At 45.3% G+C, this 24188-nt stretch overlaps 1 protein-coding gene across 3 annotated transcripts in view; it reads right to left on the bottom strand.

Annotated features, from left to right (window-relative positions):
- The window catches only part of CD244 (CD244 molecule), a 46468-nt gene extending 22504 nt beyond the window's left edge, over nucleotides 1-23964 (bottom strand). The window contains exons 1-2 of one of the 3 annotated variants that reach the window (XM_047705479.1): nucleotides 23916-23964; nucleotides 19693-19797 (exon numbers count right to left, since the gene is read on the bottom strand). In XM_047705479.1, coding sequence (XP_047561435.1) covers nucleotides 19693-19797; nucleotide 23916 — 106 coding nt within the window. In that variant the 5' untranslated portion in view covers nucleotides 23917-23964. Of the gene's footprint in view, nucleotides 1-5493; nucleotides 5671-6220; nucleotides 7063-19692; nucleotides 19798-23915 lie in introns of those variants that run through there. The other 2 variants (XM_047705480.1, XM_047705478.1) reach the window with 2 other exon arrangements.
- Nucleotides 23965-24188: the final 224 nt, after the last annotated feature.

Raw genomic sequence — 24188 nt, 5'->3', positions numbered from 1 at the left:
CCTGGTGGTCTAGTGGTTAGGATTCGGCGCTCTCTCAGAATACCGGGAAGGCTGCAGAGAGGTGGTTCCCTTGGTTTCAGCCTTTGCCTTCCAGGCTCCACACACCTGCACCCTCACTTCCCATTTGCAGGGCCTCAAAAAAGAATCCAGCAGCCCTGAAACATCATGGGATTCTCATATACTGCTTGGTTCAACCACCTTGGCAAACAGTTGGCCAACATCTGCTGCAAGTCTGTACACATACCCTATGATTCTACACCTGGAGACATGCTCAACAGACATGCATATATAAAAGTGTGCACAATAGGCTGCTAGCACCATTATTATAATGGGGAGGAGGAAACAGCCGAAAGATTCATCAATAGCAGAAGGGATGAATAAACTTCTGCGTGGTCATACACTGAAAAGCCATGAAATGACCAGGTGCAAGTAATAACACAGGTAAATTTCATCAGATGCTGAACAGAAGAAGACAAACATAGGGCACACACCATATAATACCCTTTATACACAGGCCAAACTAACCTATGATGTCAAAAGTCAGAATAGTGGTCGTATTTGTGAAAGGGAGAAGAGCTAATGAGTGGAGAGAAGGTGTGGTAGATACACAAGCATGTTCATTTAACAGTAACATGGAGATGTCCGTTTCTCTTTTTTATATATTTTGTTTATTTATTCATGAGAGACAGAGACAGGGAGGCAGAGGCAGAGGAAGAAGCAGTCTCCCCACGGAGCAGGGACCCCAACACGGGACTCGATCCCTGGACCCCGGGACCATGACCCAAGCCAAAGGCAGATGCTCAACCAACTGAGCCACCAAGGCACCCCCGAGATGTATGTTTTTAATTTTGTATGCTTTTCTGTACATGGGTCACACTTTAATAAAAATGTCTGTTGGGGCCCCTGGGTGGCTCAGCGGGTGGTGTCCAACTCTTGATTTTGACTCAGGTCATGATCTCAGGGGGGTAAGGTCAACCCCCGTGTTGGGCTCTGTGCTGAGTATGTACCGTGCTTAAGATTCTCCCTCTCGTTCTCACTCTGCCCCACCCAGCTCATGCTCTCTCTCAAAATAATAAAAAGTAAATAAAATTAAAAATTTAAATGTCCGTTTATGAAGACAATGGCCTAGCAATCCTTGGAGCGATTTCTACAGAACTGGTTCCCCCCAGGACGATGCTGCAGCCTTGAGTCCTCTGAGTCCCCGTCTGTCCCCCGTACCCAACAGCTTCACCATTCACTTGGTTTCAGGGGAGGTGCAGTGAGGAAGAGATAAACAGCTACAGTCTTCTTGGAACATGCCCAGATCCCAGCCAGAGCAGTCAGAATCAGAGGCTCCTTCCCGAGAAGTGAACATTTCAACACAGTCTGTAAGAACAGCCGGCAAGCGTGCCTTACAGCTAATCCATGAGATGCTGCCCTCCCCTTCCGTTTTGTCTGCAGGCCATGTGCATTCAGTCCCCAGTGTGGGTTCCCCCTGAATCCACAGCCAAACCTGAATTTAGGGCCCAGGCCCACTCCTATGGGCAACATTTTGAAGGTCCTTGATCCTCAACATATCTGACCCCAAAATCATCCAAATCAGCTTCTAAGATACCTAAAAACTATTAATTTATTCACTTGGTTAACATTTTGAGTATCTATTGTGTGGGCACTTTGTAGTGCACTCATGACAGCTGTAATTGTATGTTGAGTCCTGTGCTAGATGTTAGCTCTGTGGACGAGGGGACCAGGTACCGATTCACCATCAAATTCTCAACACCTAGCCCCGAGCCTGGCCCAAACGTGTTCAAGCACATCAGGGAAGGACTAGGAATTGAGAAGGAGATATCCCTGTGAAAACCTTAGAATATTTCACATTGTACAATGTAATAATAGGACTAAGTGTCTTGAATACCTGCTCTTTTAAGTTAAAAAATTTTGCATTCTCCCAAAGATCCCAGTTATGACAATGAGAAAACCCTCAGAAAAGAGTCACCCATTAAAACATCGTCTCAGGTGCCCAGGTGGCTCAGTCAGTTAAGTGTCTGCTTTCAGCTCAGGTCATAATCCCAGGGTCCTGGGATGGGGCTCCCTGCTCAGTGGGGAGCCTACTTCTCTCTCTCCCTGTCCCCTGCTTGTGCTCTCTCTCTCTCGAATAAAAAAATAAAATTTTTAAATCTTTAAAAATAAATAAAACATCATCTCATCCAAGATGTTCTTTTTTTTTTTTTAAAGATTTTATTTATTTATTTGACAGAGAGATCACAAGCAGGCAGAGAGGCAGGCAGAGAGAGAGGAGGAAGCAGGCTCCCTGCTGAGCAGAGAGCCCGATGCGGGGCTCGATCCCAGGACTCTGAGATCATGACCTGAGCCGAAGGCAGCGGCTTAACCCACTGAGCCACCCAGGCGCCCCAAGATGTTCTTTTTTTTAAATATATTTATTTATTTACTTATTTGAGAGAGGGTGAGCAAGACAGAGTACACAAGCTGAGTGCAGCGAGAGAGGCAGAGGGAGAAGCAGACTCCCTGATGAGCAGAGAGCCTGAAGCAGGGCTCGATCCAGAGAGCTGGAGATCATGACCTGGACTGAAGGCAGACACTTAACCAACTGAGCCACCCGGGCGCCCCTCATCCAGGATTTTCTTTCTTTCTTTTTTTTTTTTTTTAAGATTTTATTCATTCATGAGAGAGAAAAAGCATGAGAACGAAGGGGCGGGAAGAGGAAGAAGCAGGCTCCCCACGGAGTAGGAAACCCAACTCGGGTTTCAATCCCAGGACCCCGGGATCATGACCAGAGCCAAAGGCAGATGCCTAACCTACTGAGCCACCTGGGGCACCCCTCAGGATTATCTAACTCACTCTGACTCAAATAATTAGCCAAGAAATTAGTCTCTCTTCTTGACTCTGATAACTAAACAAAGTGAAATATAGACTCTACCTCCAAAGAACTGAGTAACATGAGGGACATTTGGGAGGACTTGGTATGAGAACTTTCTAAGAGTATTTTAAGACCATAGCTCACCTAATGCCCACACATCCCTGTGGAGCACGCACCACGCTTGACTTCACCTTATGAATGGAAAACTGAGAAACAAGAGGTTAATTAGCTTCTTCAAGACCACAGAGGAAGTATGTTTAAAATCTAGAACAGCTTTTCCCAATGAAACTCGCCAATAGACAGATAAACTCTCACTTTATTCTGTGGATTAAAGGATCCATCCATCCATTCATTCAGCAAGTATTTACTGAGACCTAATTGTGCAAGATACTGTTCTAGAGGCTGAAGATTCAACCGTGAACAAGACAGAACAATGTCCTGGCCTCAAGAATCTTGCATTCCAGTGAGGTAAAGAGGAGCCTGGGAGACAGAAAAGAAAACAAAGGAGTTAACAGTAGAGCGTATCCAGTGGAGATGAAGACCACAGGGAGGAAGATAAGGCATTACAGGATGGTGCAAAGCCATGGAGGTGCAGTGTGCTCCAGGAGCAGTGGGTCAGGGATGCTGAATGCAGGGCAGGCAAGAAAGGAGAGAGGAACACAGGGCATGCAAGAAATGGGGGGTGGGTGTCAGGGAAGATAGATCAGGCCATTGTGAAACGTGTGGCTTTTCCTCTGCATTCAGAAGTCTTCTGAAAATGTTCTGCAGACCTCGAGAGTGATAGGAGCTTCTTACTTATATATTATGCTCATTAAATTCTTCAGCAAGCCAAGTTTAAAAAAAAAAAGTTTCCACGGCCATCATGTGTCCCGATGGGAGGCTCTGAAACAGACACAGCATCGCTTGTGTTGTAACCCCGCCCAGAAACACAGCCCAGCTCACAGGAGCAAACCTCACACAAACCCACATTCAGGAGCCTTCCACAAAACAACTGACTTGTACTTCACAAAAATGTCAAAGTCATGAAAGACGAAGAAAGGCTGGGAAATTGTTATAGATTAAAAGATAGTTAAAACCTCTACCTTCAGCTCCGGTCATGATCCCCCAGGGTCCTGGGATTGAGCCCCGCATCGGGCTCTCTGCTCAGCAGGGAGCCTGCATCCCCACCCCATCTCTCTGCCTGCCTCTCTGTCTCCTTGTGATCTCTGTCAAATAAATAATAAAATCTTTAAAAAAAAAAAGAACAAAAAAAAAAACCAGGGTGCCTGGCTGGTTCAGTCAACAGAGCATACAACTCTTGATCTCGGAGTTGTGAGTTCAAGCCCCACGCTGGGTGCGGAAGCTTACTTTAAAAAAAAAAATTTTAATAAAAAAATAAAAGACATAAGAGAAAAAGACCTAACAAGTGAATGTAATACATGATCCTGATTGGATTCTGCACTGGGGAGGGGAGAATGCCATAAAGCATGTGATTGGAACAATTGGTAATATTTAAATATGATCTGTGTATTTGATTGTATCAATGTTAGATTTACTAAATTTGATAATTGTGCTGATATGATATAATATGACATGGGAATGCCCATGTTCTTAGAAGAATCATGCTACAAAATTCACTCTCAAATGGGTCAGCAAAAATTATTATTATTATATTTTTTTAATTTTTTTTAATTTAAATTTTGTTAGTTAACATACTTACTATCCATTTATATGCACATACCTATAAGGGGACAGAGAGATATAAAGCAAAATGTGATAAATGTTAACAACTGTTGAGTCTGGGTGAAGGAAATATAAGAATTCTTTGTACTACACTTGCAACTTCTCTGGAACTCTGAAGTTATTATTTTAAACTTTTTATCTTAAAAGTTTTTAAAAAATATGGGACACCTGGGTGGCTCAGTCGGTGAAGTGTCTGCCTTTGGCTCCAGTCATGATCTCAGGGTCCTGGGATCCAGCCCCCTGCTCAGCAGGGAGCCTGCTCCTCCCTCTCCCTCTGCCCCTCCCCCGCTCCTTCTCTCTCCCCTCTCAATCTCTCTCAAATAAATAAATAAAATCTTCCTTAAAATCAATCAATCAATAAATAAAAATAATAAAGGTTTAAAAATGTTTAAAATAAAAGTTTAAAAATTAAAACAAACGGAGCAGCAGTTTCGTTGGCTTACGGCAGGCCAGCCCCACAAACACAGGGAGTAACAAGAAGAGAGAGAAGTTCCCCAAGGCCAAAGGCCAGTTCCGTCCTCCGCCCCACCCCAACGTTCCCTGCAGTGGGTGTGCTCCGCCGCGCCCCAAAGCATGGACCTGGGGCAGTCCCGGTCTCCTGTCCCACCGGCTTATCATCTCAGACCCCTCAAGCAGACCTTGACTGCTCCCTGTCCCAGCACTCTCTGCCCTTCTCTGCCTGTATTTGTTCAGATTTGTAAATACAAATGCATGTGTCATAACCATCTGTCTCCCCCAGTCCTCTGGAGCCTAGATTGTGCCTTGGGGAACACAAGAGTATCCGCGGTGTGTCTACATCCAGCTTCTAACAGGCCTTGGACCAACACTACCCTGTGCCCCACTTCCTTCCCTGTTCACCCAGAATGTGTCCTCGCTCGCTCCCTCCCCCTGATGCCCCTGGAAAAGCCACTGACCTAGAATGCAGACTCCCATCTCAGAGCACCCTTGACTCCAGGGCTGGAGGAGGGGGGAGCAGCCTTCAGCCGAGATCTCCCCAAGCTGAGTTTTCCATGTGCTCTGCCCGATACTGTCTCCTTCCTCCCCTTCTCCACCTCCTGCTCCAAGCCAACATTTCCCTACTAATTCCCACATTCTTGGAGTCTCTGGGCTGCTAGAGGACTGCTGGGGGGTAGGGGGCCAGGCCCATTAAGGTAGCGTGGCTGTGGTCCTTCAAAGTCCCTCCTCCTTGCTCAGCTTCCCTGCCTCAGGGAGCAATCTGTCAGTCTCTGCTTTCCAGAACCACCCAAATTCCTTACAGAAACTCAAGCCCAGGGACCACTTCTCTCTGCTGGTAATCATGCCACTTAGAGAATATTTCCTTTGTCCATCTTACAATCAGCAGAGAGGACACTTTCTCCCCCCTACACAGAAGATAAACTGATGCCCGAGGAAAGGAGTCTCCTTGCCCCAGGCCACCTGGATTGCTGAAGGCATGGCCAGACCCCCTTCTCGAGGACCCTCCCAACCCGCTGCCAGCCTGTTGGTATGCCCTAGCCTGAGCTGTCAGGAGCGGCTCAACATCGCCCTTCCAGATGACCTTGGAAATGGCATAATCCAGGGGCTGTGGATTCTGATCTCCCTGGGGGCTATGGCCCCAAGTCCATGCTATCCCCCACCGCATGCCAGGCTGGGCCTCCTTACCTTGGGCCTGATGCCCGTTGAGGAGCAGGAGGAATGTGAGGACGAGAGCTTGTCCCAACATCCCCAGAGGACGGAGTGGTTTGTCTGGCTCCTCGCCCACCAGACGCTCGGCTCGCGCCCAGGCTCAGGCAGCAACCCACCAGCTGGAGGCTGACGCGGAGCAGAACTGCCTCGCTGTTTGTCCGGCCACAATTTCCTCAACTCAAGGCTGTTCTCAGCAGCTGAGAGCAAACAAGGCCACGGAGAAAGCCCCAGTACCTGGACGTGGTCCTACACTTCACAAGCTGAACTTTCAAATTTGGCCTCAAGTGGGCGGGTGCTAAGTTCTCAGTGACTCATAAAACCAGCTTCAAAATCCTGTCCATCGCTCTGCCCCGGTCAGGCTGCCTCCTTCAGGAACAGAGGTGAAGAAATGTTCCGGTTGTCTCCATCCTGCTGGCAATATGGAGAAACCACCAGTAGGCAAGGGGACCAAAGAGTCATTATCTCAGACCAGTCCCATTCCAACAGGCACAGTGAACGTGGGAGGAGGGGCTGGGGGCATGTGGCTGAGAAGTGGAGCCCTGGGTAAGTGGGTGCATGTTGAAGGAAAGGAACAGGCGCCCCAGGAAGATCTAAGACCCCGGGGAGGCTGTGTGAGTGGATCGCCAGGTTTACGCACATGCAACCTGAAATGTCTTTACGTAGATTTGCTTTAGCTCATCTCCTGTCTGTGCTTCTCCTTTCCCTCCTTTCCTCTTCCTCTACTTTCCCACAGTACTTCTCTCTTCCTTCTCTTGCCTTCTCTCACCCAGACAGCAACCAAACTCATCTTTGCTGTCCTCCCCTGTGCACACTTCAATTCCGCACTCCACGAAGGCCAGGAAGCTTGATCCTTCTTAGGCCCTCACAGAGGGGGAGCGGTAGGGGCTCCCCACCTTCCCAGAAAGCATTTGCTTTAAGGCCATACCCCAGGTCTCCTTGAATTTTTTCTTTCTTCTGCTTTCCCCTCAGCTGCAAATACTTTCAGTTCCCTTCTTCTTTTTTTCCACCCTTTGATCCATTTCCAATGACCCCATCCGAGGCTGGGCTTAGGGGAGGCCGACTGCAGCCTCCGCTACCAGTGAAGAAAGCAGGGCAGAGCACAGATTTGGAGACTAGAGGGACAGTTCAGCGACTTAACAACCTGCGTGACCCTGGCCAAGCTGCTTTCTGAGCCTGTGGGGTCAGTCCTTGGCTTGTGTTCCTCACAAGGTCGTTTTTAGGGTCAAATCAATAACTGTAGCTGAGAGTGCACACAAAAAAGAATTCTGGACACAAGTAAGTGCCATTTTCTTTTTCTTTTTCTTTTTTTAAGATTGATTGATTGATTGAGAGAGAGAGAGCAAGTGGGGATAGGGGCAGAGGGAGGAGAGAGAAAATCTCCAACAGACTCCCTGCTGAGCAGGGACCCTAGCTCTCATGACCCTGAAAACATGACCTGAGCCAAATCAAGACTTTGATGTTTGACCAACAGAGCGACCCAGGCGCCCCTCTTTTCCTTCTTTTCATTTTATTTTTCTTAACATAGTCCCGCATAACTTATTCCCACTGGTTCCATGGTTATCCGCTCTGCCAAGGGGCAGTCCCTCACCCCTGCGGAGCTTCCTCAGAGCCTATCTGGCCATGCCCTTGACTTTGAGAAGTACTGCTCATGACATAATGCACCATGTAAGGGTATATTTCCTGCTACGAAAGATAGAGGACGAATCCAACAGTTCAAAGCAGCCAATAAACATTTGTTAATCTGCTTCACTGATCCTGACCCCAACACCGCTCTATCCTTTCTCCACACGTCGCATGGATACCTACCATTCCCTGGACACTGAACTGGGAGCAGACATATCATTATGTCTTGTGGTCTTGTTAGCTAGAATGCAACGGGAACTTACTCAAATAAGAGAGCTGAAAGCTATCAGCAAAAGGGAGGAGGGGAAGGGACAAAAGCAAGGAAGGAATGTGTTTCGTTTTGCAGAACCAACAGTCCTAGCCAAAGAGATGCCCAATTAGATGTTTCATCTGATAGCCCCTTGCTAGATGTGTCCCCCTGATACCCCCTTATGTGAGTCATTGACTTGGATTGGAGTTGAGGACCTTTGCAGAAGCCCCCCTGAGTTGTCCTGAAGTTAACAGTAGCTCATTAGAACACTAACATCTCCTCCTACAGGCAGTTTTCTGCCACTTTTTGAACGTATGATGTATGCACCAGAATGCTGACATGCTAGGCTTGTGTAATTGAACAGGCTGCTTTTGTAAGATCCCCATTCCTGTCTCCTAACACATTGAATGAGCTCCTGTCTCCTAATGCACTGAATGAAAGCTTCCTGTACTAACCCCATGGGAGGCAGCACGTTGAGAGCTATTTCCCTGTCTCCTTACTTATAATAAGTAATGAAAAGTTCTTCGCTTTCAACATTTCCTTGGTTTGTATTCCATCTCATGCACCCCAAGCAGTGAACCTCTTGAGCTCAGTTACGGTCTACACATTGCCCTGCCCGCCCCTGACTTCTTCATCATGAAGTCTGTGCTCTCATTAGTGTTTCCAGAACCTGGCCGGGTGTCTGGTACTTAGTAGTTGGTTACAGAGTGTTGAGTGCTGAAAGAATGAATGACTTCCCTAAAGAAAGCATATCATGAGATACTCTGGTGAGCTAAGGCGTGATGATCCTGCCTCCGTGGGATTCATATCCTGCCCTGCAGGGTCCTTGTACAGAGGGTCCCTCTGTGCAATTCAGCAACTTTAGCATGAACACCCAAGACCCTACAAAGGCCACATAAATGCAGAGACTCTCATAGCCCCACATTCCATGCATATCCTCCAGGTCTCTGTAAGTCGGGGACATTGAAAAGTCAGTGGCCATCCTGGAATTGAATGTTCACCAACCTCCAACTTCTCATCCTTCCTTTTCTCAAATCATACTTCCATCATCTTTCACTGAGTCAAAGTTATTCTAGTATAGCCCAACTGCAAAGTTCACGAGTCCCCCAGACCACTGACAAGTGGTCAACTTGTCAACCAGTTATAAGTTTGGAGTCCCTAGGACCACATTTAGTTCTGATCATTCATTAGAAGGCACTTAAACAACAATTTTTTAAACGATTCTTTTTTTATTATTATTTAATTTATTTGTTTGAGAAAGAGAGAGGGAGGGAGGGAGACAGCATGAGGAGGGGAATGGGATAGGCAAAGGGAGAAGCAGGCTCCTGCGGAACTCAATCCTAGGACCCTGGGATCATGACCCAAGCTGAAGGCAGGCGCTTAACCAACTGAGCCACCCAGCCACCCCAACAATCATTAACACATGAATACCCATGCCCTTTGACCTAGCAAGTCCCCCTCTTTGAATTTATCCAACAGAAATACTCTAATGCACCAAAAACACTTTCACAAATGCCCAAAGATAGGTAAGATTCTTCCTTACAGCAATGTTCAGTAAAAAACTAGAAATAGCCAAAATGGTAATTCGTAGCAAAGAGTTGGGGGAAAATGGTGTATTGATTCTATACTACAGTATATTAAGAAACCTTTAAAAAGAGCAAGATGGAGTGCCTGGGTGGCTCAGTTATTTAAGCATCCAACTCTTGATTTTGGCTCAAGTCGTGATCTCAGGGTCATGAGATCCAGCCCCACATCAGCCTCCCATGTTCAGCAGGGAGTCTGCTTGAGATTCTCTCCCTCACCCCCACCCCACTTGTGCTCGCTCTCTCTTGCTCTCTCTCAAATAAATAAAGATTTCTCTTTTTAAAAAATAAAGTAAAAAGAATAAGACAAATGTATATATACACACATTAAGCTCTAAGACAAGAGCACCTGGGTGGCTGTCAGTTAAGCCGCTGCCTTCAGCCCAGGTCATGATCTCAGGGTCCTAGGATCAAGCCCACATTGGGCTCTCTGCTCAGCAGGAAGCCTACTTCTCCCTTTCTCTCTGCCCCTGCTTGTGTTCCCTCTCTCCCTGTGTCTCTCTCTGTCAAATAAATTAATTCTTTTTTTAAAAAAAAAAAAGGTCTAAGACATTCACAAGGCAATGTGCATAATATAATTCTGTTTAGGTGGACAGAACTAAGTGTGTGAATTTATGTTCTCTGAATAATTGTAAATGCAGAGAAATATACCCAAGGGAAAACAATCATGACAGTAAACTTTTGATAAAGAAACAGAATTTTAAGAAGGGTTGAGTGAGAGTGTGACTGACTTTTTATTCTTACATATTTTACAATGACTATATTATGCATATGATGACTAAAAATATATCAGTTCTCCAAGTTTCCAGATTTTCAACTACATAACATAAGACCAGTGCTTTAGAGTCTTCCAGAGACACAGAGTAACTAGGAGACATGTGGACACAAATGCAGAGATAGAGATAAAGATGGAAGTAGAGATTTATTTTAAAGAATTGGTTCATGCAATTATGGAGGCTGCCAAGTCCGAAATCTGTAGAGCCAATGTCCCAGTTCAAAGGCCATCAAGCAGGAGAATTCTCTCTTACTTGTAGGAGGGGAAGACTTGTTCTATTCAGACCTTCAACTGATCAGATAGGGCCCACCTACCCTATCAGATAGGGCAATCTGCTTTACTCAGATGACCAATTTAAATGTTAAATTCTCACAGTGTCCAAGTAGCTCAGTTGGTTAAGCATTTGACTTTTTTTTTTTAATTTTATTTATTTACTTAACAGAGAGAGAATGAGAGCACAAGCCGGTGGAGTGGCAGGCAGGGGGAGAGGGCTGCTAAGCAGAAAGCCCGATGCAGGGCTTAATCCCAGGACTCCGGGATCATGGCCTGAGCCAAAAGCAGACCACCCAGGGACCCCAAGCATCTGATTCTTGATTTCAGCTCAGGTCATGATATCAAGGATATGGAATCAAGCCCTACATCAGGCTATATGCTCAGTGAGGAATTTGCTTCTCTCCCTCTCCCTATGCCCCTCCCCTCTCTAAAATAAATAAATAAATCTTTAAATGTTAATCTCATCTAAAATTCTTTCATAGAAACATCCAGAATAATGTTTAACTAAATATCTGTGTACCCTATGGTCTAGTCAGACTGACATAAAAAATTAACCATCAATCAATGACCAAACATTCATTGTGATTAATCTGTCTATTGGCTGGTTTTAAGAAAGCAAAACTTCATGATCTAAATATATTATCCAATTGAATTACTGTAACTGTTTTTAGAAATAGTAATCCATTTTATTTTTTAATAATAAGTTTTCATTTTAGAATTCCATTAAATTTTAAAATATCCCTCCCTACCCATTGACACAGTATTAACCAGTGTTCCTAGTCCAGGGCTCATCTCACTACACAGTCTGCTTTTTCTTGTTCTTTAGAAAAGTGAAATATGCTAATCCAGCTCTGGACATTGATCTTTGCTTTCAACTATCAGAGTTTTGGAGTCCCACATTCCCCTTACTCCTGAGAAGGCTGTCCTCACAGCTGTTATCCTTAGAAGTCTGAAGGATGTACATAATGGTATGGCCTCAGTCACAAAAAGTATTACAGTCACTACTTGTGGGGTGCAGTGGTAGGTGATGATGAGGCCAAGGAAGAGTATAAAAGCTTAAGGGCTGCAGTGTAAGAGAAAAAAATTTGAGCCTGGGGCACTTGGCTGGCTCAGTCAGTAGACCATGCTTGACTCTTGGTCTCAGTGTAATGAGTTCAAGCCCCACCTTAGGCATGGAGTCTACTTTAAAAAATAATTAGATAAGGGCACCTGGGTGGCTCAGTCAGTTAATACATCTCCCTTCGGCTCAGGTCATGATCTCAGGGTCCTGGGATTGAGCCCTGCATCAGGATCCCTGCTCAGCAAGGAGTCAGCTTCTCCCTCTTCCTCTGCCCCTCTGCCTGCCTGTGCTCTCCTGTGCTCTCTCTCTGTCAAATAAATAAATAAAATCTTTATTTAAAAAAAAAAGGAAAAGAAAACCAAGTTACAGGTAGAACTGGGATTTGAGCCCCAGGCTGAGCTGAAAGCCTGAGCACAACTGACCACATCAAGGAAACTGCTTGAAAATAAGAGCAACTTTTATTACTTTTGCTGGGAGAATCAGGGGAAAGGAAGGAGAAAATGGGAGCAGGAGGCCTGAAGCGAGTCAGTCATTATCTTACAGGTTTCTGGCAAGTCTTCCTAAATACAATGGGCCTGTGGTCTCCAAGATCAGGAGTAATGACTCCCCCTGCTAGAAGTCACATCTTCCAGGCTTGCCGAGATTCTCCACCAGAACTAGAGAAAACTCCCTGGAACCTGTTGGGGGAACGGAAGAGTAAATCCCAGAGCCAGTGATGGCAGCTGAGCTGGATGGACTCTAGGCTTACTTTGTGAGGACCCAGATCCATGAATTAGAAGGGACACCAAGCTGAGATACAAAATACAAAATGTTGTCCTAGGGACAACAAGGAGACAGCAGGTGGGCACCTGGGTGGCTCAGTTGACTCTTGGTTTTGGCTTATGGTTGTGAAATCAAGCCCATGTTGAGTGTGAAGTCTGCTTGAAATTCTCTCTCTCCCTGTCCTGCTGCCTCACCCCAACCCTCTAAAAAAAAAAAAAAAAAAAAAAAAAGGAGAGAGAGAGAGAGACAGAGCAGTAAACACTCCCAGTCGACACTTAGGGGCTCCAGGTCTAGTGGGTGACCAACAGACCACGAATCAACGCCTCAGGCTCCCTAACCTATGAGTAATGAAGAAACTTCTCTGTCTTTGATCAGCAGGTGTCTGGGCCATCTGGGGACTTCCCTTCCAGGCTGCACTTCCAGCCATCAGAAGTGTGTCGGGGAGACTGGCTATAAAGGAGGGATTGGAAAGGGTGTTCAAAGACCACCAGTGAGCAACTAGTGAAAGGGGAAGTTCTACTCTAGGACCCCAGGAAAACAGGAAACATTCTTATCTGAAACTGCAGAAGAAGAAAGAAAGCGGTAGTCACTAAATGAGAACACATGATCCTTATTTCCCAACCACCTGAGCACTGTCTGTGCTTCTGAAGCCATGGCTGAGTTTTGGACAAGTACAGCCATTATTCTGGGCCTTTCTCTCTCCGTCTTTCTCACAAAGGCTAGAGCACTGCTTCTCCTTCTGTGTACGTTTATCTTCTTTAGGCCTCCACTTTGCCAGAAGAAAACCAGCCAGTTACTGTTTATTTGTTGGGTGTGATGATGTTCAGGTTCAGGCTAAATTGGAGGAAGGCGATACTCCCACCAAGAAGATCAAGACTTTTAAAAGCAATACACAGGGCAGCAAATGACCTGCTGGAGCCCCATCTGAAACAATCCACATCAGGGCTCATCTCGGGAACAAGGGACCTGCTCTCTGGCTTCAGCGTGGAGAAATAGCTCTGTCAGAGAACTGGAGGCCAGCTCCCTGACACTAGCAATATGGTGTAGGAAATGGGGCTCCATCTCTACTGCTCTGCGCTAGAACGAGGTGTTTCTACAGGGGCCCCTGGCTGCCTCAGTCCATGGAGCATGTGACTGTTGACCTTGGGGTCGTGATTTCGTGTCCTGCACTGGGTGTAGAGATCACTTAAAAATAAAATCTTTTTTTTTTTTAAGGTGTTTCTGGGACACCTGGGTGGTTCAGTCCGTTAAGTGTCTGCCCTCAGCTCAGGTCACAATCCTGGAGACCCCAGGATCAAGCCCCATGTCAGGCTCCCTCCTCGGTGGAGAGTCTGCTTCGTCCTCTGCCCCTCATCCCACTCGTGCTCTCTCAAATAAATAAAAATCTCTTTTAAAAAATTTTAAAATTGGGATGCCTGGGTAGCTCAGTGGGTTAAGCCTCTGCCTTCGGCTCAGGTCCTGGTCTCAGGGTCCTGGGATTGAGCCCCGCATCAGGCTCGCTGCTCAGCGGGGAGCCTGCTTCTCCCTCTCTCTCTGCCTGCCCCTCTGCCTACCTGTGATCTCTCTCTCTCTCTCTGTCAAATGAATTAATATCTTTAAAAAAATTTTTTTAATTTCAAAAAGGTGTTTCTACGTAAAAAAAATGAATGAAATTTTCACAAATCGCAGGAGAAATGCATCACTGAATTGCTTTATACGATGGAAAGATAATTAAATATAAACTTGTCTTATTTGTTAGTATCTTTTCATATGTAGTGTAAATCAGAATCAGATGATACCAAATTATATGCTGAGGGTTTTTTTTGATGCATTACTATATCAGAGTGCTTTACAAAAAAGAAAATGAAAATAGAGTGACTCTGAGGTGCCCTGCCGCCTAGTCTGCGAACTATACCAATTTTGTGAATTATAATATAGAAGATCAAAATCAAGCCTTTTTTAAAAGATTTTATTTATTTGACAGAGAGAGAGACACAGCAAGAGAGGGAACACAAGAGCGGGGAGCAGGAGAGGGCAAAGCAGGCTTCCCGACGGAGCAGGGAGCCCGATGCAGGGCTCGAATCCAGGACCCCAGGATCATGACCTGAGCTAAAGGCAGACGCTTAACGACTGAGCCACCCAGGCACCCCCAAAATCAAGGCTTTAACAATAAGGTAATTTATTCAAGCCCAAGTTCCCTCTCACTCTTCAAGTCGTGTCACATTGGTGACTCTAAAAACAAGTGCGTTTGATCGCAGGTCAGTATCCTAACCTGAAACTTACAACTGACAACGCGGCAAACCTTCATCCTGGAGCATTGTCTTCTGTTTCAGGTCGTCATCTGTCTTGCATAATCCATATCAGTGTCGGCAACGTCCCTGCTTCTGTGCAGTTACTCCTCCCATGCGGGCTGCACAGGCCCACAGACCTACTCAATACACCACGGGAGATGAAGAGCCCAGACTGGATTTCCGGTTCCCCTCGGAGTTTCCCTTTCCCTTCCCCAACCCCGCGCCGCTCCCACTTCCCTACATAACTATTCTTGCAAAGTTCTCAGAGTCTTTCTGGTAGACCTGCCCTTCTAGGAGTCTCGGATGCTGCTCCTTAGCGCGCGTGTGTGCTTTCTTCTCGCTAGGAGGGAGCCTTGGGAATCACACGCTTTGACCTGCCCTCATCCCACTCTCTCCCCTGATGATTTTCTCCTGTCTTCCATCCCAACTGTACAACCCAGCACAGGTCCAGGCAGTTAGAAACACCACTAGTTGTTGAAAATAAATCAACTTCTAAAGCATCATTTCAGGTTTATAAGTCCCTAGCAGACACTTTTGTTGCCTTGTGTTTTAAATTCAGTAATTCTTTTCAAATGACATCAAAGGCCAACTTTTGGGTCTTGGACCCTAGAAATGTGACTCCCAATCTCTTTTTCAAGTCACAAAAATAACAGTTTATCTCTCCCTTCCAGATCCTTTTCTTTTCTAAATGCTGTGGTTCCTCCTGCCCTGTTCGTCTTTTTGCTCTTAATTTGTTGAATCTTTAAAGTTTTGCTTGTTCTCCTGGCTGCAGCTCAGCTGCCAATTCTGCGCGCACATTGTTTAGCACAGTCATGCTTCTCGTGTATCTTAAGCACTTTTTGTACAAACATTGTGTGTGTGTGTGTGTGTGTGTGTGTCTGCATACACAATAGTAACACTTGTTTTAGTTACTTACTTTTACTTAATTACTTAATTACTTAAAACTGGGGCACCTGGTGGCTCAGTCGGTTAAGAGGCTGACACTGGATTTCGGCGGCTCAGGTCATGGGATTGACCCCCGTACTGCTTGTCCCTCTTCTTCTGTTCCCCCTCCTGCGCTCTCTCTCTCTCAAACAAATAAATAAAATCTTTAAAAAATAACAATAACTACCGTATCCACCCCACTTGGAATCCCACTAGCCTAAACTTCTAGATACTATTGATGAAATAACAGGATCAATATGCAGTGCTTCGTGAAAGACCAATGGAATTCTTGTTTTTCTATCATTTCAACCATCACTGACTTCCCAGGTCTTAGTCGTATCTACAGTGAAAGCCACTGAATTCTCCTCAGAAGTGATAGTGCAGAGAAACTGTGCAACAGATGGAAGTGTAGTCTGCGTAGCAGAGTTGTTTTCCCCATTCTTTAGGGAATTTGCTGTGGGAATCCTACAGTTATTCACTTCTTTGAAATTTCAAGATAACGGAACAAGAGAAATAGTAAACCTTTCACTCTCCTTCTCCACTTCTCTATGTTCCCAAGATTTCGAACTTTCTTTAAATGCGTTTGGCGGGGCACGTGGGTGGCTCCGTCATTAAGTGTCTGCCTTTGGCTCAGGTCATGATCCCAGGGTCCTAGGATCAAACCCTGCATCGGGTTCCCAGCTTAGCGGGAAGCCGGCTTCTCTCTCTCCCACTCCCCCTGCTTGTATTCCCTCTCTCACTGTGTCTCTTTCTGTTAAATAAACACAAATCTTTTTTTAAAAAATATCTTTGGCATATCCAAAAAGAATGATAAAAATAGCAATAGTAACAATAATGAATAAATAAATGTATTTGACAGCCATTACAACAGTTTTACCCAACCTCATTTCTTCGAATAATCAAGATCCCGAGTGAAGTGCTCTGACAATAATAATTTTTCACAGTAAAGCTTAGCTATTTTCAGCAAAAGTTCCTGAATATAGGAAACTAATACAGACCACATACTTTTCTTATTTCCTAATCCTATGCTACTCAGAAAAGACCAGAAAAATCTTTATCATTGAGAATTCTTGTTCCTCAACAAATACCATCAATAAGTAAAAGTGGGGACGCCTGAATGGCTCAGTGGGTTAAGCCACTGCCTTTGGCTCAGGTCATGATCCTAGGTCCTGGAATGGAGTTCCTCATCAGGCTCCTTGCTTGGCGGGGAGCCTGCTTCTCTCTCTGCCTCTGCCTGCCACTCTATCTGCTTGTGCGCTCTCACTCTCTCTCTCTCTCTCTCTCTCTCTGACAAATAAATAATTAAAATCTTTTTTAAAAAATTTTTAAAAAATAAGGAAAAGTATAAGATAATACATGGAGAGAATATATTTGCAACACATATAACTAACAAAGGATTAGTGTCAATTAATACTAATATATAAAATATTTTTATTAATCAATAAGAAGAAAAGATAATCCAGTAGAAAATTCTGCAGAATATACGAACGAGCACTCCATAAAGAAAGAGACACATATGACCAATAAACATATGAAAAGATATTCAACCTCCCTAGGAATGGAGAAATGCAAATTCAGAGTTTAATTGACAAAAATAAAGAAGGCTGATGACACCAAGTATTCAAGAGCATGTGGATCAACTGAACAGTTGTATATTGCTGATGAAAGTGTAAATTGGTATAATTTTTTTTGGAAAAAAAATTGAGGGCACCTGGGTGGCTCAGTGGGTTAAGCCTCTGCCTTTGGCTCAGGTCATGATCTAAGGGTCCTGGGATCGAGCCCCGCATCGGGCTCTCTGCTCAGCGGGGAGCCTGCTCTCCCCCCTCTCTCTCTGCCTGCCTCTCTACCTACTTGTGATCTCCTTCTCTCTGTCAAATAAATAAATAAAATCTTTTAAAAAATTGATATTATCTTGTAAAGTTGAATATTCATAAATTCTAATGATCCAGGAATTTGACTTCTAGTCACATACTCAAAAGAAATGTGAGCACATATGTACCTGGAGACACACACAACAATGCTCCTAGCAGCATTGTTCTTCATTGGGGAAAAAAAATCTGGAAACAAAACAAATGCTCAAAAACAGGGTAGCAGAAAAAATGTTCTGTATTCATACAATGATATATATACATAGTATTGAAAATGAATGTATGAGGGGTGCCTGGGTGGCTGAGTTGGTTCGGCGTCTGACTCTTGATTTTAGCTCAGGTCACGAACCCCTGAACCCTGGCTCAGGTCATGATCCCGGAGTCCTGGGATCGAGTCCCACATCGGGCTCTCTGCTCGGTGGGGAGCTTGCTTCCCCGTCTCTCTCTGCCTGCCTCTCTGCCTACTTGTGATCTCTGTCTGCCAAATAAATAAATAAAATCTTCACAAAAAAAAAAAAAGAAAAGAAAGGAAATGAACATAGGAATGTGTAACAGTATAGGGTAATCATAGTTATATATCAAAGGAAAAAAGGATGTTCCAAAAACAATATATAGTATTTTCATATAGTAGTTTGAAAATTAAAGAAATTAAACAATATATCACTTAAGCATATGTGTGATGTGGATGCCTGTGTGTGATTGTTAAAAAGTAATTTAAACAATAGAATAATCAACACAAAATCAGACAACATCTACTATTGAGGGAGAAGCAAGGAGGGGGTAGAGTGATCCAGAGAAACAAATGGGTAGGTGTAGGTTAATAATAACATTCCAGTTCTTGGGTTGTGTAGTGGTTCACAGAAGACAGAGAGACAGGGAGGGAAGGACACAAGGAAGGAGAAATGCCCCAGTTTCCATTAAAAAAAAAAGAGGGGTGCCTGGGTGGCTCAGTGGGTTAGAGCCTCTGCCTTCAGCTCAGGTCAGGATCCCAGGGTTCTGGGATCGAGCCCCGCATCGGGCTCTCTGCTCAGCGGGGAGCTTGCTTCCTCCTCTCTCTCTCTCTCTGCCTGCCTCTCTGCCTACTTGTGATCTCTCTCTGTGTGTGAAATAAATAAAAAATGTTTAAAAAAAAAAAAGAATTGAAAACAGATTCAGGTAGTATATGCCAGTATTCACTGCAGCATTTTTTAGTGGCCAAAATGTGGAAACACCCCAAGTGTCCCACAGAGATGACCATATCCAATGACCGGATAAAAATATTTTATAGCATACAAGGGATAAGCAAGGACGAAGTTCTTTTTTTCCTTTAAGATTTTATTCACTTATTTGACAAAGAGAGTGAGAGAGCACAAGCAGGGGGAACAGCAGAGAGAGAAGCAGGCTAACTGCCAAGCAGAGAGCCCAACACGGGGCTCCATCCCAGGACCCTGGGATCATGACCTGAGCTGAAGGCAGATGCTTAATGACGGAGCCACCCCAGTGCCCAGGAATGAAATTCTGACAGACATCACAACGTGAATAAGTCTTGAAAACATCATGCCAAGTGAAATAAGTCAGATGCAAAAGGGTAAATATTGTATGATTCCATTTACGTGAAGGACGTAGCGTAGGCAAATTCCTAGAGATAAAGAGTAGAACAAAGAACACCACGGGCTGGCGGATGGAAGGAACGTGGAATTATTGCTTAACAGGCACAGAGTTTCTGTTTGGGGTGATGAAAGGTTTGAGAAATAAACAGTGGTCATCGTTGCACAATATTGTGAAGGCGATTAATACCACTGAACTAAACACATAAAGATGATTAAAATGGCAAATTTTGTAGTATATATAGTTTACCACAATTTTAGACAACAGCCTCCCAGAGGACAAAAACCTGATGGCCCTGACTTTTTTTTTTTTTTTTTTTTTCAAGCAGGCTCCATACCCAGCGTGGAGCCCCATGCAGGGCTTGAACTCACAACCCTGAGATCAAGACCTGAGCTGAGATCAAGAGCCGGATGCTTCGTCAGCTGAGCCATCAGGGACCCCTGTCCTGCCTATTTAAATTCTTCATCACTCACCGTGTGCACCACGGCTCCCCTGTTTGATTTCCTTGCAGCCTCTGGGCAGAGATGGAGACAGAGAAGAACAGGCCCATGTTTCCGGTGGAGTAGTGACCACAGCCAGAGAAGACGTAAAGTTTCAGTCTTACTGCATATTTGACACAACCAGCCTCTCCTTGCTCCGAGCCCCAAACCATCCCACCTCTGCAGCAGAACCGGTGAGGTGAGGCCCTGAGACTCCCAGCGTCGTTGCCACTCAGCTTCTCTGATGCCATGTCCAGCGCTGACTCACCTGCCCCGGCCATACACCATGATGCTCCGCGAGGCCCTGCCCTGGGTATGGGGCATTCAAGGAAATAAGGAACTCACATCCAGACGAGTTGCTGAGAAGTTAACAGAAAATTACATTGAGAAGAATAAGTGATAAAAGATGAGCCCAGGAGAACAGAAGAGAGACGCTGAGGTGGGACAGGAGAACAGAGAGGCCGCACGGGGGGCAAGTGGCTAACGACATCTGAGCCTCAGTTTCCTCACACCTAAAATGGAGCTAATACACACGATGTTGTGAAGATCAAGGGAGATGACATTTAGAAAGATGCTTTAGTTCTCTAAAAAAACAGTGAAGAGAAATACAAATTGAAAATGCCATTATTAGGGGCGCCAGGGTGGCTCAGTCGTTAAGCGTCTGTCTGCCTTCAGCTCAGGTCATGATCCCAGAGTCCTGGGATTAAGCCCCACGTCACTGGGAAGCCTGCTTCTCCCTCTCCCACTCTCCCAGCTGTGTTCTCTCTCTTGCTGTGTCTCTGTCAAATAAATAAATAAATAAATAAATAAATAAATTTTTGTTTAATGCCATTGTTATTCTCATTGTGGAGAGAACATTCCTGGGCACAAAACAGACCACACAGCTCCCTCTGGAAATCCCAAGGCTAAAGTCACTGAAGTGGGGAGTGGCTGGGAGGGGACATAGTTCTTTCCAGAGCCCCCTCCGGGCCACACAGAGGCAGAGTCTAGACCCATGACAGGTTCAGCCAACCCCCTAACTGCTGCAGGCCAGATCACACCAGAGGCCATGAATCAGCACTAAGCCTGCAGCTCAAGCCTACAGCCTACAGCCTACAGCAGGAGGAGGCCTCGGTGCGCCTCAGAGACGTCCTCTCTGGCTGGAAGAGACCAGGACCATGGGGAGCCTCGAGTAGGGGATTCCTGGACCTGAGGATTTCCCTCAAAGAAAACAGATGAGAAGACCAGTAAGAGTTGATATTGTTTGGGGGGGATTTTTGTGTGTGTCTTTTTTTTTTCCTTAAAGATTTTATTTTGAAGTAATTGCTACACCCAATGTGGGGCTCAAGCCTCGAGATCAAGAGCTCCACACTCCACTGAATGAGCCAGCCAGGTGCCCCTTTTGTGTCTTACAAAATAAAAACATTCTGAGGTATCTGGGTGGGCCAGTCAGTTAGGCATCCGACTCTTGATTTCAGCTCAGGTCGTGATCTCAGGGTCTGAGATCCAGCCCCACATTAGACTGCATGCTCAGAGCAAAGTTGACCTGGGATTCTCTCTCTCTCTCTCCCCCTCTACCCCTCCCCATGCTTGTGCACTCTCTCTCTCATTCTCTTTGTCTCTCTCTCTCAAATAAATAAATAAATAAATATCTTTTTAAAAAAACAACAAAGTAAAAACATCTTGTTAAATTAAATAGCAATCATCATTATCATTTTATTTAAAAAAGGAAATTTGGGGGTACCTGGGTGGGTTAGTTGGTTAAGCAACTGCCTTCAGCTCAGGTCATGATCCTGGGGTCCTGGGATCAAGCCTTGTGTCAGGCTCCTTGCTCAGCGGGGAGCCTGCTTCTCCCTCTCACTCTGACCCTCCCCCCTGCTCATGCTCTCTCTCTCTCTCTCAAATGAATAAACAAAAAAATATTTTTTTAAAAAAGGAAATTTTAACAACAAAATAAGAATGTAATCATGTCACAATAAATATAAACCTTTAGCTGAATTAAATTTAACTTCATAAAAAGACTGTACTTTGTCCTTAATGTCCTCATTTTGTGACAAGCTGGTGAGATGAGTGCCAGGGAAGAAACTGCATTTGAGAATAATTCAGCACAAACTGCCCCCAATGCCTCCAGCCTCCTCCCCACCACTGCTCTTCAGCTTCAAGAGAACCAAGCAGTCCCTCCCCAGTCACACCACATACGTAACACATAATGTTATTAAAGCACTGATAATACTGCAATTCTTAAAAAAAGTTTGCCTCTATTTTGCTAAGGTGCTGTGCACTTTGTAGGCTCAAAGTACTTCTTCCCTTCTTCCCTCATACCCACCTCCCAGATTCACACACAATACTCAGATACATTGAAAAAAGAATAGGGTGCCTGGGTGGCTCAGTGGGTTAAGCCGCTGCCTTCGGCTCAGGTCATGATCTCAGGGTCCTGGGATCGAGTCCCGCATCGGGCTCTCTTCTCGGCAGGGAGCCTGCTTACTTCTCTCTCTCTCTCTCTCTCTCTGCCTGCCTCTCCGTCTACTTGTGATCTCTCTCTGTCAAATAAATAAATAAAATCTTTAAAAAAAAAAAAAAAGAAGAAAAAAGAATATAGGACAGCCCCAAGAAGAAAATCTTCAAAGAAAATTTATACTTCTTTGGTCCTTTCTTTTATTGATTCTAAGACACATTTTTTCATGTTTTGACATCTTTAAGAGCATTGTGCATTCCCTCCTTTGTGGTATAGTCACGGAACAATCGACATGGACAGCTGATGGCACCTAAGAGTCTGGGGAAATGGTAGCTCTAATCTTAGGGACATCACCCATTCTGATCACTATCATCCAGACACAACCGTGAATGTGTCCCATTGATCTTAGCTCCTATTTCCTCTTAAATCTGTTCCCCACACCACCTTCCCCACATCCCAGCACTCTGACACAAATTTGGCTCAGGTCTGGATCAGTTAGGATGCTGTCAGCTGTGACTAATAGAAATCCCACCTCAAAGTGGCTTAAACACAAAGCAAACAAATCGCCTCACGAATTGGGAAATCCAGAGCATGGCAGCTCGGGCTTCATCTACTCAACAGCATTATGATGTCTTCAAGGGCCCTACTGTTGTCTCCACCCCGGCTGCACCATCCGGCTGAGTGAGACGTCTGCTAGAGTCCCCATCATCACCCACCTACCACTTTGCCAGGGCTGCCCTAATGAAATACCCAGGGTCGGGGGCTGAAACAACAGAAATGCGTTTTCTCATGGTTCTGCGGACTGGAAGTCCATGATCTAGGTGTCAGCAGCTCTGGTTTCTCCTGAGGCCTCTCTCCTTGGCTTGCAGATGGCGCCCTCCTCACCATGGCCTCGTGTGGCCCGTGCACATCCCTAATGACCCTGTGTGTCCACATTTCCTCTTCTCTCAAGCACCCCAGTCAGATTGGATTAGCACCCACTCAAATGGCCTCATGTTAACTCAGTCACCTTTCTGCAGACCCTGTCCCCAGATAGTCACATTCAGACGTACGAGGGTTAGGACTCTGACATATGAATTTGGGAGAACACAGTTCAACCCATAACAATCTATACGTCAAATAAATGTCCAGAGGGCAGAGGGACCCTCTCCTCCTGTGGCTCCATTATAGAGGTAAGGAAGCTTCTTCCAGAGGCCCAGCACACTTTTCCTCATGCCTCATTGACCAGAAATGGGTCAGATGCCCACTCGTGGGGCACCTGGCTGGCTCGGTCCCTGGAGCATGTGACTCTTGATCTCAGGGTCGTGAGTTACAAGCCCCACACTGGGCATAAAGCTTACTGTAAAAAAAAAAAAAAATGCCCACTCTTGAACCAACCTCTGGCCAGGATGGTGGAACCATCCTGATTGCTTCAAATTAATCATCTGGACATGGGACTGGTGTTGGCAAGCCCTATAACAAGGCCCTCTGGTGGCCTCCACTTCTGAAATTGTCCCCTGACCATTTCTAAACCTCTTCTGTGTCCAGTACCAGCCCCCCTCCACCCCTTCTCCATACAGCTGTCAACAAAGATCCTTACAAGACAGGAACCTCCGCAATCCCATTAAAACATCTACATGGTCTGCGAGAGCACCAAGCCGGAACTCCGCACCATAGAGGGCAGAGCAGTCACCTATTGCCACATAACAAACCACTCCAAGACTTAGTGGCTTAAAATAGCAATCATTTCCTTCATTTTTTTTTTTAAGATTTTTACAATTTGAGAGAGAGCGACATGTACGCATGTGGGAGGGGCGGAGGGAGAGGGACCAGCAGACCCTGCCGAGCGCGGAGCTCCATGACGCAGGACTTGATCCCAGATCCCCGAGATCACAACTGAGCCACGCAGGCACCCCAAAAGAGCAGTCATTTCTTTTTGCTCATGATTCTGCAATGTGAACAGAGCTCAGTGGGTTGGCTTGTTTCTTGGACACATGAATACCTTCCCTTCTCTTCAGTCACTTCTCCATCTTTCTCTCCTTCCTCCATGTTCCTTCCCCTCAGCACAACTTTGCCC

The sequence above is a fragment of the Lutra lutra genome, chromosome 15 (genome assembly GCF_902655055.1).
Source record: "Lutra lutra chromosome 15, mLutLut1.2, whole genome shotgun sequence".
Taxonomy (NCBI): domain Eukaryota; kingdom Metazoa; phylum Chordata; class Mammalia; order Carnivora; family Mustelidae; genus Lutra; species Lutra lutra.
The sequence above is the reverse complement of the archived record's forward strand: the minus strand, read 5'-3'. Positions and strand labels throughout refer to the sequence as shown.